The sequence below is a fragment of the Ovis canadensis genome, chromosome 26, assembly GCF_042477335.2.
Source record: "Ovis canadensis isolate MfBH-ARS-UI-01 breed Bighorn chromosome 26, ARS-UI_OviCan_v2, whole genome shotgun sequence".
Lineage (NCBI taxonomy): Eukaryota > Metazoa > Chordata > Mammalia > Artiodactyla > Bovidae > Ovis > Ovis canadensis.
Genome location: NC_091270.1, coordinates 18,713,574 through 18,729,146, shown reverse-complemented (window position 1 = coordinate 18,729,146; position 15,573 = coordinate 18,713,574). Strand labels below are relative to the sequence as shown.

General features: G+C 40.9%; 1 protein-coding gene across 1 annotated transcript in view; it reads left to right on the top strand.

Moving 5' to 3' along the window:
- CSMD1 (CUB and Sushi multiple domains 1) overlaps positions 1–15,573 on the top strand; it is a 2,061,903-nt gene that overhangs the window by 1,857,311 nt on the left and 189,019 nt on the right. The window contains exons 39-41 of the mRNA XM_069573063.1: positions 1,447–1,516; positions 5,390–5,506; positions 14,989–15,198. Coding sequence (XP_069429164.1) covers positions 1,447–1,516; positions 5,390–5,506; positions 14,989–15,198 — 397 coding nt within the window. The remainder of the gene's footprint in view (positions 1–1,446; positions 1,517–5,389; positions 5,507–14,988; positions 15,199–15,573) is intronic.

The following is a 15,573-nucleotide window of genomic DNA, read 5'->3' as shown; positions in this document are numbered from 1 at the left end:
TCTAAACCTGTTTCGCTTTTCTTTTAAAAGATGACAAAAAGAAAATTCCCATTTAGGCTAATAAATAAATACACAAATTCCTGTCTTGTTTTGGATCCAGTATAAACATTTTAGCTGGAATCACTAATATGAAATATCTTCGTTGAAATCAATAACAGAATGTGCCCTAGGTTGGTAATATATAACTATTTTATTGGTAGTCTTCCATAAATGTCTCAAAAGGCTTTTATACATTATGTTTGTCCAAAATTCTGGAATAAATTTGTTAAAGATAATGTAAGATCAGAGAATGAGAAGACACAGAGCATGAAATTTGGCAGGAAGAGCATTGTCCTGAGTGTCTTCTTTAAGTATAAATGTGCTCTTCCGGTACTGTAGCAACTTTTAAGAATGTTAGGAAATAGGAGTACAATGAGTTCTGTGGCAGACAAATCGAGTGTGAAATCTTCCTAAGCTTGGGGAATCGGTTTCTCATTGATAACAGCCTTAGTGCAAATTCTTGTTTGATGCGTTCCCAACATGGCTGGGATTATTTAACATGAGTTAAAGATATGTTTGTCGTCTGCCTCTGTGCCAATTCTGTTTGGCAAATGGAAATTCACAAGGTTAGCACAGGTGTCACTAAGCCCATCAAGTCACAGTGAGGAGAAAGTAAACACGAATAGTCTGTACACAGAGATGCCCATTCACCACCTTCTCTTTCATCGTAAAAGAAATGTTAACCCAACGCACTGAGAATTTAACCCACTGCTGTTTGATTTTTTAAAGAGGAAGAACAGGACACATTTTTAGAAGGTTGAAAACTTCATATATTTAAAGGCTAAAGAGATCCTGAGCAATGAGGATTAATTTCATTGCAGAAGCATTAATTTGACAGCTTGTGAGGCTGATAATAAAATGACTATTAAGTCTGCCTTTTTCTCCAACAAAGGCGGAATGACCCAATTTTTTGCTGAAGCATAAAGATTGTGTGAGTTGTTTGTGAACCATAGGCAACCATGAAAGTTATGCAGATTACTTTGCATAAGCAGATTACTTACCGCTAACATTTCACCCTTCAACACCTAATATTTCCTAATCATTTGACCAAAAGGAATAACATTTGATGAATTTTTTTTAAAAAAGACTTACTTTGGTCAATTCAGTTCAGCATGTTAAGCATTAGGAAAGCATCTTGGCAGAAATACAGACCATTGAAAGGCACAAGATTTTTATTTTAGTGACAAGAAGTACAGTGATTATGGATACTTTTTTTTCTAGTTTGATTCCGAATATGAGATTCATTAATACACATTAGTAGAATAGATTTCATGGGTTTGATATTTTTTATATTTGTAATCAAATCAAAAGGGAAAACCAAAGAGAATGCAGATATTCTTGCAAACACTGAAGCCTTCAGTACTCCATGTTCAGCTAGTGAGTTTTGTTCCATCTTTTCTTGAGCAGGGCCGTTCCCACATCTCCTGTATGCCGGGGACCGTGCGGCGTTGGAACTACCCGTCTCCCCTCTGCATTGGTACGGACACGCCTTCTGTCCCTGTGTCGCTGTGCACATTCTCAATAATGTAATGGTGATCTTGTTGAACTCCTTTTGGGCTTCAAAGATGAACTTTTAAATTCCCTTCAAACATATGTTACAAGATAACTTAATAATGCAGTAGAGGTGTAACTGAAATTGGACATCTTCTCCCCCTGGATGTGGGTGCCCAGCATCACCAACGGGGATTAGATGCAAGATTGCTAGCTCCAGGCACTGAACACACACCACGTGCATGTCAGAAGCCAGCGGATCAATGCATGAGAAGGAATGAACATATCTGGTCTGAGAGTCTGAGAAGGGTTCTGTTTATGCCATTAGCCTCAGGAAAATCACTTCTCCAGAAACAAAATTCAGAAGTGCCAATAAGTGGTATGAAGTTGGAAGGACAGTATTTCATATCAAAAAGTATTTGATATAAAGGCAGCCGCTCTTGTGGAGGGGCTCATCAGGACTGGGACTCAGGCATAGAACATCCATCTCCCTACTTATTTTTAAATGAAGAACTTTCCTTTAGACTTGGGGATTCAAATATTTTAAGCTTTGAAATGAAATCAACTCACAGTGGATATTCAATCAAATGATGTGCCATTGCTGGCACTCTGTATTACGTGAGGAGATATTTTATTCAAATAGCTTACCTATATTAGCCAAATAAAATTAATTGTTTTTTATTTTGCATGTTTCATATGTTGTTGGTGTTTAGTCATTAAGTCATGTCTGACTCTTTGCAGCCCCATGGACGTAGCCTAGCAGCCTCCTCTGTCCATGGGATTTCCCAGGAGAGAATACTGTGGGTTGCTGTGCCCTCCTCCTTGTGCTTGCTGCATTGGCAAGTGGGTTCTTTACCACTAGCACCACCTGGGAAGCTCAGAGCCTACCCGACATTAACTATTTTAAGCATCATGACAAGTCCCAGGATGGCCAAGTTGTTGGTCAGGGCCCTACACTGAGTTGGCATTCCCTGTACCATGGGGTCCCTCAGACAGGGCATGGCCTATACCCTGGAACAAAAATTCCATATATTCTCACCAGAAAATAAGGAATCTACATAAAATAAGACACATAAAACCAGTTAAAACTCAAGATCCCTTGCTCACTTATAAACACTTTGTCCTTTAGCGATAGCATTTTACCAGCAACTCTTTGAATACACTATTTAACAATAAGGAAGGGTCTGGCAGAGAGGGAGTTTCTCCAGCAGGACACTGGAAGTCAGGCCACCAACTGCTGGTGGACAGTGAACCTGGGGAGGAGACTGAAACTTGAGGGTAGAGCTGAAGGAACATGATGGTATCACTAGACGAATATAAAATAAGAGCAGCCCGTTGATGGGGTTTTTTAAATATCACAAAGGAAAAAAGGACTGATGCATGGCTTTGGGGGTTGTGTTTGTACACTCATCCAGTGGTTCTTGTGTTTTGAGATGAACAAAGGCACGATCACATGCTATGGTTACTAAGGACTCAAGGAATCAGGTTGTCACTGTGTGCCTACAGGAGTTGCACTCGTATCAGGCCCTTTCTCTCTCCCGGGATAGACGTCATGGTCCTGATTTAAAGGTGTGGTTCTTGACGGTCAACTCCATCATTCAGGCACTGGGTCGGCTGCTCCTGCAAGACAGCCTCAGTCCTCAGTGAAGATATACACAGATGCTTTCATATTTTATAATTTCCAATCTTTTTTCTCTTTTTGGAAAAACCATGCTCAAAATCAAAATGGCAAAAATGTCACACATTTCACAGTTGTTTTGGTATTTCCATCATTGATGTTGTTTGTGCTTGGACCAGCATGTTTAACCTCAGTGCAGGTTCTAAGAGTACTGGGGGGGGTTGAGGGAACATCACTGCCAAATGCAGGCAGGCTCGCTGCTCAGACCCACCAGTGTCTGCAACAGCACCCACAGACGTGTGGGTAAAAGCAGGCCAGAGCCTTTATTCTCAAACACGTGGTGTCTCCCCCAAAGAATTAACCTGACAAGTTATTTTCTAGATAAAAACAAAGTTAATGTTCATCACTTTGCTGGAATTTTTCACTCACCCACAAACATACATTTAAAATTTTTTTAAAAAACTTAACATTTTTATCTTGCACACCATTGACACCAGACTAGGATTCCCTAGCTTGAACAATTACCATATTCATTAGACTTTTTATAAGATGTTTAAGTTTTTCCTCATATCAAATTTACCCAAAACAGATAAAGTCTTTCTACCTCTGTCATTAAAAAAAAAAAAATCTTGAAGGTCTCTGAAATCAGCCTCCTGAAATTATTTTGCCTAGTAAGAGCATTGTTAGAATATGAGTAGAGCCTTTTCCTGTGGCTTCCTTGAAAGAAACAACATCATTTGCGTGATTGGTTTGAAATACAAGAAATCACCATTTTAATAGATCAGAAATGGTCAAGTCCAAGTATTAGAACTTCATCTGCTTCAACCTATATTATTTGGCATATGAGTTATAAAGTCAGTTATGTTTCTTTACTGTCAAACCTCAGCATTAACAGTGTAAAACGTGCATAACCACAGTAAGTCCAGGGATGAGAATGTACAGTCACACCCGTATTCACAGTGTGAGATTTCTTGCAGAAAAAGTCGTCTCAGTTAGCTGCATTACAAAGCTGGGAAGAATTCTGAAGGTAGCATATCCAGGTTAAAACTTGGAATCTAGCAGTAGGATTGCTGGGTCATAAGGCAGTTCTATTTGCAATTTTTTAAGGAATCTCCACACTGTTCTCCGTAGTGGCTGTACTAGTTTGCATTCCCACCAACAGTGTAAGAGGGTTCCCTTTTCTCCACACCCTCTCCAGCATTTATTGTTTGCAGACTTTTGGATCGCAGCCATTCTGACTGGTGTGGAATGGTACCTCATTGTGGTCTTGATTTGCATTTCTCTAATAATGAGTGATGTTGAGCATCTTTTCATGTGTTTGTTAGCCATCCATATGTCTTCTTTGAAGAAATGTCTATTTAGTTCTTTGGCCCATTTTTTGATTGGGTCATTTATTTTTCTGGAATTGAGCTGCATAAGTTGCTTGTATATTTGCTGCTGCAGGAAGATCCCACTGGCTGCAGGGCAACTAATTCCGTGCACCACAGCTCCTGAGCCCACGCTCTAGAGCTGCACCTGCTGAAGCCTGCACACCCTAGGGCCTGTGCTTTGCAATAAGAGAAGCTACCACAATGAGAAGCCCATGCACTGCAATGAAGAGTAGCCCCCACCCCTTGCTACAGCTAGGGAAAGCCCACATGCCACAACTAAGACTCAGTGCAATCAAAAATTAAATAAATAAAATAAATCTTAAAGCAAACAAATAAACTTGGATTCGAGAACCAGACAGAGCTGAAATAAAATTTTGGTTGTGCTGTTTGCCGGGTGTGTACCCTTAGACAAATTCCTTAATCTCATGCTTGGTTTCCTTGTCGGTAAAGTGGGATGATAATAATACCCACCCTTTAGGGTTGTGATGAGAATCAAGCAGTGAACTGTGTTTATCTCAGCCCATAGGTAAGCACATGGCTAATGATCAGTAAGTAGTAACCGGTACAAGCACTCCGAACCTGGAAGACAATGGGATCCTGACTAAAATGTGTAAGCTTGACCAAGCTGTACTGAGAGCCTCTGTGGACCAGAAGGAGACCTGCCTTTATTCTTAATCAGTGAATGCTCAGCAGGGAGAACTAGACCCAGAAGTAGCTAAAGGGCATCCCATTTATGTATGTGCTGAAGCTAGGGGCAAATCCATTTCTGAAGACTTGCTTCTGGGCAGCACACTTACATGGGGATGGGGGGAGTGAATTGTCCTAGAAAACCATGGCTCCTGGGCACTCACTGCACTTGTCGTTCTAACAGCGACCTGCGGGGGCACCTTGAGCAGCATGGGGGGAGTGGTCTTGAGCCCCGGGTTCCCCGGCACCTACCCCAACAACCTGGACTGCACCTGGAAGATCTCCCTGCCCATAGGCTATGGTGAGTGATGACGTTTTTTAATTCCTCAAGATTCAACTTTTTAATATATTCCTAGGAAAGAATTAGACTTAGTAAAAAACGAGCCTTATTCTGTTGACCTAACTGTGTCTTTAATTGAATGTGGCTAACAGATTTAAATAAAGCATTGGTAGAATAACTTTGAGAACAGAAAATGATTTGAAAAGTCAATTTGGCCATACACGTCTTTTAAATTGGCAGAATGATGATACAATAGTCACATGAAGTGAAAAATGTAGCATCCCTAATTCAATCACCAGCCTCTTTATTCATAATACCACCTTCAATAATCTATCACTGGAAGTCAATAATGGTAGTGGTTTCTTTTAAATAATTATTAAAGTGTTTTTGGGGTTATGATTCATTTTAGTATTATCTTATAACTTTTTGTCATTATTCCTTACATTGATTTAGGTTTATGAAAATTACCTAAATGATAAAAATCACATTTAGTTGTGAACTTCCAGGTTAACTACCTTAAATAATTCATGATTTTAATTGTTATATACACTAAAATCCCATTCTGGCCTGCTTCAGAAATGCAGTCTTTGTGAAATTTTAATTCTCTGTCATGCCTTTCCTCATCTGCCACATGATTTCCTTATATTTTAGTTCATTAACTTGGATTTTCCCCACCTGCAATTATCCTAAAAGTACACACTGTGATGAGGGTGCCAGATTAGATACTCGGGGAATGTCCCAGAATGTCCATAGTAATTGAGTACTTATGCACTAAATAAATGTTAGCTGAATGCTGGGTGAGCAGAAGCATAAGTGGAAATCATTGCCCTGGAAGGAGGTTATATATTTTAATTAAGTTTTCAAAGCTCTTGCTTTAAGAGTCTGTGCCAGGAGGAGGAAGGGGTTGGGGGGAGTCTACCTGCTCAGCTGAGAGCAGCTAATAGGGAGGGCATATGGACACCAGAGTAAAGGAGGGTCATGCAAGGAAAGGGGCCCCCACTGGGGAGAGCACACGTGAGATTCAGCTCCATGACCCTGAAGGGGCCCCAGCATGTGGGGGCATAAGGAAGGGGGGTGCAGTTCACAGGTGTCACGGAGGTGCTCTATTTGTTCCAGGTTTTTAAATTTTATTTTTTAAACAATGAACTCTCTGGGCAGAGAGGCTGTAATTCTGCCCCATGCTATACCAAACAGAGGCCTTTGACTTTAACCAATGTTGGCTCAGCCATCCTCAAAGCCTGGTCTGTTTTCTTACCCTGAGTATCTCAAGATCTGGACAGGGTCAGTTCCATGTTTGGAGTCAGATGTCAGGGGCTGGATTGGAGTTACAGTTGACCCATGAGCTTCTGACAGGGCCTCAGCATCTTGAGGGCCACAAACTTACGAGGAAAATAATAGTATAGGCTACTGAACTGAGTGAAACCCCAGGAACCTCACTTTCTGCATCCCTAAAAATGAAATAAGCACACAGGGTTACGGATAATTCACTGAAACTGCTCAGGCGAGCAATTTAGTATAGGGCTTGGCATGTTGTAAATAACAATAGCAACATGCTAGCTGGTTTTTAAATTGTTATTTCAAATAATTCCCACTTTCCTTTCAAACCTCATTAGAAACAGTTTACTCATGGATGGATATGTACATTTTATTAACTTACTTTCCCAGCTTCAATGTTCCATGGTGTGAGAAGGCTGCTGGGCGGCATGCTTCTTTTCACTGTTCTCTCACTGAGAAACCAGGACACAAGACAGTAATTCAGGGGAAAAAAGAACAGGGATCTTCTGACTTCATGATCGTGATCTGTGAGCCTAAGAAAGCATTTATTTCAAGAAAGGTTTAAATTGTCTTTAAAATGTTTAATATTGCCTAGCACTAGGCTTGAGAAAGCATCTTGAATAAGCAAAAAGGAACTTTATGCCTGAAACCCTAAATACATGCAAAATAGTATGATTGTCCCTAGCTTTTTAGAATAGATACAGTTATGCTACAGAATAATTTTCTACAGATTAGAGCCAGACATCCTGGAATGTGAAGTCAGGTGGGCCTTAGAAAGCATCACTATGAACAAAGCTAGTGGAGGTGATGGAATTCCAGTTGAGCTATTTCAAATCCTGAAAGATGACACTATGAAAGCACTGCACTTAATATGCAAGCAAATATGGAAAACTCAGCAGTGGCCACAGGACTGGAAAAGGTCAGTTTTCATTCCAATCCCAAAGAAAGGCAATGACAAAGAATGCTCAAACTACCGCACAATTGCACTCATCTCACACACTAGTAAAGTAATGCTTAAAATTCTCCAAGCCAGGCTTCAGCAATATGTGAACCGTGAACTTCCAGATCTTCAAGCTGGATTTAGAAAAGACAGAGGAACCAGAGATCAAATTGCCAACATCTGCTGGATCATTGAAAAAGCAAGAGAGATCCAGAAAAACATCTATTTCTGCTTTATTGACTGTGCCTAAGCCTTCACAATAAACTGTGGAAAATTCTGAAAGAGATGGGAATACCAGACCAGCTGACCTGCCTCTTGAGAAACCTGTATGCAGGTCAGGAAGCAACAGTTAGAACTGGACATGGAACAACAGACTGATTCCAAATAGGAAAAGGAGTATGTCAAGGCTGTATATTGTCACCTTGCTTATTTAACTTATATGCAGAGTACATCATGAGAAACGCTGGACTGGAAGAAACACAAGCTGGAATCAAGACTGCCAGGAGAAATATCAATAACCTCAGATATGCAGATGACACCACCCTTATGGCAGAAAGTGAAGAGGAACTAAAAAGCCTCTTGATGAAAGTGAAAGAGGAGAGTGAAAAAGTTGGCTTAAAGCTCAACATTCAGAAAACTAAGATCATGGCATCTGGTCCAATCACTTCATGGCAAATAGATGGGGAAACAGTGGAAATAATGGCTGACTTTATGTTTCTGGGCGCCAAAATCACTGCAGATGGTGATTGCAGCCATGAAATTAAAAGACACTTACTCTTTGGAAGGAAAGTTAGGACCAACCTGCTGCTGCTAAGTCGCATCAGTTGTATCCAACTCTGTGCGACCCTATAGACAGCAGCCCGCCAGGCTCCACTGTCCCTGGATTCTCTTGGCAAGAACACTGGAGTGGCTTGCCATTTCCTTCTCCAATGCATGAAAGTGAAAAGTGAAAGGGAAGTTGCTCCGTCATGTCCAACTCTTCGCAACCCCATAGACTGCAGCCCACCAGGCTCCTCCATCCATGGAAGTCTCCAGGCAAGAGTACTGGAGTGGGGTGCCATAGCCTTCTCCGTGACCAACCTAGACAGCATATTAAAAAGCAGAGACATTACTTTGCCAACAAAGGTCCGTCTAGTCAAGGCTGTGGTTTTTCCTGTGGTCATGTATGGATGTGAGAGTTGGACTATAAAGAAAGCTGAGCACCGAAGAATTGATGCTTTTGAACTGTGGTGTTGGAGAAGACTCTTGAGAGTCCCTTGGACTGCAAGGAGATCCAACCAGTCTATCCTAAAGATCAGTCCTGGGTGTTCATTGGAAGGACTGATGTTGAAGCTGAAACTCCAATACTTTGGCCACCTGATGCAAAGGGTGGACTCATTGGAAAAGACCCTGATGCTGGGAAAGATTGAGGGCAGGAAGAGAAGGGGACGACAGAGGATGAGATGGTTGGATGGCATCATCGACTCAATGGACATGGGTTTGGGTGGACTCCGGGAGTTGGTGATGGATAGGGAGACCTGGCGTGCTGCAGTTCATGGCGTCGCAGAGTCAGACACGACTGAGTGACTGAACTGAACATATACGTACCACACTGGGTTTTTCTGACAAGTTGTGTAATCTATAAATATACTCCTAAACATGAAATTTTAAAACAGGAAAGAGGTATGTGCATTCCTGTTTCCTGCATTGTCAGTCTGGGTTTGAATTGCTTAGGTACTAATGGCTATTTTGCTAATAATTACGGTACAGATGTCTCCAATTCCCCCAGCCATCCTGAAAGACACAGTTATCCAGAATATGAGACAGCAGTGCTTTTTCTTGAGAAAAAGCAGATTAGATGTTTTTCATCACTGGGAGGTTTGTTGCAGTGTTTTTGATCTTTTCACGCAACCAAATATGCATGGGACTGCCTGTTAGATGTCTGACACTTTTTCAGCAGGAGCCAGCTCAGTCACATAATTCTTCTGATTAATCCTACTTCTCTCCCACACCCATGGACTAATAGCTTAATTATATATGCAAAATGACCCGTTGCTCTGGTATCACGTGAAAGGCCACCTAAGTCTCTGCTTGCTAATTACTCACCCCCCTGAAAACTGCTTTCTGCATCCAGCCTCAGTGAGAGCATGTTACCAAAAGCAAGGTTCCAGCTGCTCCCCACTCTAAAGTCAGTAAAGAGGCCAGGTTGGTGAGAAGGAAAGTTTGCTTGATTCTGATGCCGGCATCCAATGGGGAGGGTGGACATCTGTCCAAAGGCTGACTCCCCTCTCAGCCAATGATGGTCAGTGGACAAGGGCTGTCATAGGCTGAGGGAGGGAGCTACATGGAGAAACAGCACAGTCAGCTCTGACGGTCATCTTCAAGTTGGTCGTCGGTGGTCTGACCAGCAGCATCTTGATTATTTTAAGCACAGTTTCAATCTTCAGTTTCAGTGTTGGTTCATTCCCATGTCCTTGAGGCCAGTTCTCAGAACTGTGGCAGCTTAGGTCATGACTACAGCCTGGTCATCATGTAGTTAATCTCTCCACCTGGTGGGGAGGTTTCAGTATCTATAAGACAGCTCACAGGACATGGCTCAGATTATTATTTGTAGCCTATGAGACAGAGCTAAAAGTTCTTGACTGCGGTTAGTGAGAACACATTATTATTATTATTATTATTATCATTATTATTTGGCCTCTTTGCCTGTTTTCCTTTGTTACTACATTTTCTCAGTTCTCTGATTAAACTTATTCATTGGCTAAAGTTTTTCCACAGACAAAAGGCAGGCTGAGGACATGGGAGCTAAAGGACCACAGGGCCCTGCTCTGTTACAAGCATGCAGTCACGGGACTTCATCTGAGGGGCGGGCATGGTACATGGTGGTCCCTCATGTCTTTGGGCTCTGAGTGTAGATGAGTAGAAATCCTAGTTCTGTCAGTGACTGCTGGTATGAATTTGCAAGTTAAGGACATGCTTTGGAACTGTTGTCGCTTATCTTTAAAAGGAATACCATAAAATACTGTTCTCCTACAGCTGTGCTGAAGCAAATGCCTGACATGGAGAAGGCATTACCTAACTGTTCGCTGCTCTTTGTTACTAGGCCAAATGCTCTAATGTTTTTTTCTTTCCTTTCCACAAATTTGGGTTGCTGTTTTGCGTGGCTTTGAGTATGAGCCCAGTCAACACAGAACTTCTGTCTATTTTCTTGGAAGTTTCTAAAAGCATATTTAACAGAGATTAAATCAAGTTTGTTTTTTCTGCTTTACCTTTTATATTTGAAACCCTTGCACTTACGTCACACAGCATGGGGTCAAAATGGGCCATGGCTTTGGGCCATCTAGAAGCATAGGGAGGATACAAAAGACTCTTTAGAATATTCTCTCTGAATTCTGAAACTATTCACTCATTTGCTATATGTTTATTATGCACAGAAGATGTACAATAGAGCACTTACTATCCAAGGGCTTGTCAACTAAGAGACAAGAGTTTAACTCTGAAGCTATGGTCAGCTTATGTATTCAAAGTTTCGTCAAGTCCAGATTTAAAATCCTTTCTACAGATGCCTTTTCCTGACACTTAATTTCCAATGTGTAATGACAGTCAGTGTAAATTTCACCCTAGATGGACATTCAGATGGGTTTTCTTGTTGCAATAACACATTTCTGGTATTCTGTGAGATAATAAAAGGATAACTAGGTTACACTAATTTTAATCCCTTCATTTTGGCTTCATGGTGTCAAACTGGACACAATTCGCTGAAAATTAGGTAGCTAAAAATTTCATTCTAAACCAGATTAGAGCTGGGCTCAGTTCTCTTTCCTGATACATATTAGGTGGTTTGATATGTGGCTGGATACTTTATCCTGCTTAATATGCTAATTTTTCATAAAATTATAATTTTCATAATTCCATTTCCATTTCAAGATTAATTCCAAATCAGTGAAAGGCCACTTTTACTATTTCCTTTGCTTTGGAGATATTGGCCATCTTTTATGGGTTTTGTGCCCCTTGATCTGCTTGCTGTCTCTCATTTCTTTCTCGACCAGGCCATTCTGTGAATTTCAAATGCATCTCTGGATGAATTCATCTGACATCTGCATATACACATCTGAAATGAGCCTGTTTTAAGCCGTTTCCCCGCCGTTTGATTTTATACCCAAAAATGGAATAAGTATTTTAAGTGTTCTAATCTTGCCCTAGTTTCACATCCTATCTCGTAGTTTGGGGATGAAAAATAGAAATTTCAATAATTCATCATTCGTTTTTTATTGTTCTTACGTCAGCTTCTGTGTTCTTCCTCTCGTGAAGAATGTGATGGGTTTTTATGAAACTCTGTGGACCATAGGCGTTCTAGGCCTTGATGCAGCCACCAAAAATATGTATTTTTTAAAATCCATTAGTATAGTTTATTAACTAGTCAAAAAAAGAAAAACAACCCTCTTTTAATGTCAGATTTGAGGCCAGGCTATAAAAGCAAACTGTTTTTAGTTCAACAGTAGGTAAGGAAATAGATCAGATACTAACTGACCTGTGGCTTACAGACTGGAAGTGGCTCAACTCTCACAGAAGGTGGCAGAGAGGTGACAGGTGAGAAGGAGGGGCTAGGAGTCATTTGTCCCGCCTTCTCTCCTTCCTGCCTGCCTTCCTTCTTCTTTACTTTCTCCCTCTCCCTCTCTCTCTCTTTCTTTATCTGTCTCTTTCAATCCCTCTCTCTCCTTCTTTTTTCTTTGCTTCCAAATTTCTTTCAACTGAACATATTTACTGAGATTTATAAAGAAAGTGATTTAGCTTATGGAGGTCTCTCCAACAGATACATGCTTGGCATTTTTTCATATTTACAGGAATGTTTTAAATGAATAGCTTTGTTGCATGTCGGTCATCTGTGGTGCCTTGCCGGGGTCCAGCCCCGGTGGATCCAGGGTGATTCGAAGGTGGGGACGGAGTCGGCATCCTTGGAAAAATACATATTTAATTACAGATATATAGAGAGATTAGGAACGGATAGTGTAGTAGGAAGATTAGTGGCGAAAAAGAGGCTGAATAACTTGGATTACATGGAATAGCATCCATGCTCCAGATGGGAATTCAGCCAGAAAAACAGGAGCGGGGGGAATCAGTCTTTCCAGAAACTGATCCGATTTCTTTATTTCTGGGTTTGCTTATATACCTTTTGTTACACATAGGGATGAATACAGAGTCACGTGGGGGTCAGCAGTCCTGACCTTTATCAAAATCAGGTGCTTCACATAAAAAGGTCTTAGGGATTTTATGATCCTTTCTTTCTGATAACCAAAAAACTTATTTGCGTATGCCAAGCCTCCTTCCTCGTGACCTTTGCCATGGGCGGAGCTCCTCACGCTGGCCCCCGGCAGTGTCTGCCCTTAGAACAGTCAGGCCAGCCCCAGGCTGGCCTGTTCCACCCCTCCCTGCTCATCTGTTGTTGTATATACACTTGGACTGTGTGACAGAAACTGAGTTGCTCATTCTAAAAATGACCAAGGTTTTGTAGTCTTGTTAAAGACCTTTCACTGAAAGTCTGTCTTCTGCTTTTTACTTTTTGAGTCTTTTCCTAAAATATTCTGAAATTCCTTCCAATTTTCTCTATCAAACTAGGATGAAAATTTTAATACAAAATAATTTTCTCCAAAAATTTGTAATATTTGTAACATCATGAGATGCTTAGCTTTTGTCTAGCATGTTTCCATGTTAAACCAGAGAACACAAGTTCTCTGTCCGTCAGAGTTGGTGTCCGTCTCACTCTGCCTCTCTCTGTGTTACCTGGGGCATCACACCCAGCCTTCCTGTACCTTATTCTGCTCACCTATGAAATAACGGTAATAACAGTGGTCACCTTGGTAAACTGAATCCCGAGTGTGGTCATGGACTTTCACTGTATCCAACCAGAAAGGCCTTATTCACGCTTTTGTTCCTCCTAACAAAGTTTTCTCCATAATTGATAAAACTGTGTTTCTTGGAGAATTTTAAAATTTATTGAGTAGCTTTAGGTTGTTCTTCCCTATTACTCTTTGCATGAGCTTTTATTCTTTTCTTTTCTTTTTACTGATTTCAGACTTTTGTTACCTATATTTTCCGTCAATACTAAGTAGATATGATGGCTTTACATTTTCTCAGCATTTCTTTTTAAGTAAGGTAATCTTTGCAAACATGATCTTTAATATAACAATATCTTTAATTTCCTAAAGTCTATATATATATATATATCTTGATAGATGAAAAGATCTTTATATATATGGATAGATGGATAAAAAGAGCTTTATATATATATATATATATATATATATATATATATATAGAGAGAGAGAGAGAGAGAGAGAGAGAGAGAAGAATATATATATATATAAAGAGAAGAATAACACAAAATAAAGCTTTCCTCACATGCTGAGAGAGTGATCCACAATAGCTGTTGGTTTTCTTAGTTTAGGCTTTATAAACCCAACTTAATTGCCTTGATTTATACAAAAACTACTATCTTTGGCATTCTGAATAAACCTTCAAGTGAGTTAAGAAGTATTTTAGGAACAATAGTCAAATTTTCAAACATGCCACAATACCACAGCAAATAGCTCTAAGTTATTTTGATTCTCTTCTAAATTATCAATAGTAGCTTATCTGGTACACTGATAGATATTATGCCGGCAACGTGGGTCCTTTGGACAGCCTTGGCCTCTTGTTAAAATGGATTCAGTTGTGAGAGTCAGGGTGGCGTTTACCAGAGCAGGTTTCTTGCAAACGTCAGTAATTGGCATTGCAGGCACCACACATTCAAAACAATCAGTTTTCAAACTAACAGCTTTCTTGTGAGATGGTATGAGCATCCACTTAAAAGCCACTTCTAAAGTTTGTTGCATTTTGTTAGACCTGTGTTGGCTTCTTCCTTGATAAAGTTGAAAATCAACTGACAATTACAAACTTATGTTTCTGATTTTAAGGATTAAAATAGCAGCTGGACAAGAATCCCTGCCACTGTGTGCCATTGTGCGTGGATGTAAGTCACCATTCTGAGAATAAGAGCTGCATGCCTCTGTGATGCAGTGCCAGTAATGTCCATATTTCACCAAAAAATTGACTTAGGAGCATTCACGACACAAACAAAGGTCACACAGCTGGTGGGCAACAGAGGTGAAACCAAACCAAGGCTTGTTGTAATTCACAATGTTCATGTCCCTCCACTCTGCCTCCTGGAGAGATATTGTTGGAGGAAACTAATGTGATTTTAATCTCTGTTGATAAGCATTATAAAAATTTTGATACCAGTATTTACCAGTGTTGCCTATTTTTTTCATAGGTGCACATATTCAATTTCTGAATTTTTCTACCGAAGCTAATCATGATTACCTTGAAATTCAAAATGGCCCTTACCACACCAGCCCGATGATCGGGCAGTTCAGCGGCCCCGACCTACCCAGCGCCCTGCTGAGCACCACTCATGAGACGCTCATCCACTTCTACAGTGACCACTCGCAGAACCGACCGGGGTTTAAACTTACCTACCAAGGTAAGAATCATACCACACCTGTGGATGCATCCGACACATTGTGTGGAAGCACAAACATCCAAGCTGGTTAAAATCTTGCACAGCTGGAGAGTCCCGAGTGGAGCACAGCTTTCTGGTGGGAATGGAGTCTTCGCCAGGCTTCACACAGGTCAGGACTCAGACGCCAGGAGCAGGTCACGCACTGCTTCACCGGGGTCCCTTCTGTCTCCCTCCAGTGGCCACATCACCGCCTGGGACCCTCTTAGCCCCATCATCACATAGCCTTGTCACCTGTCACTGTGTCCTCTTGGCCACATGCAGGTGTTACCCCTTCAGGACTATGGAACAAGGAGTCTCTTTGATCTTGGGGGGCCTCCACCTGCAGCAGCTCTCAGC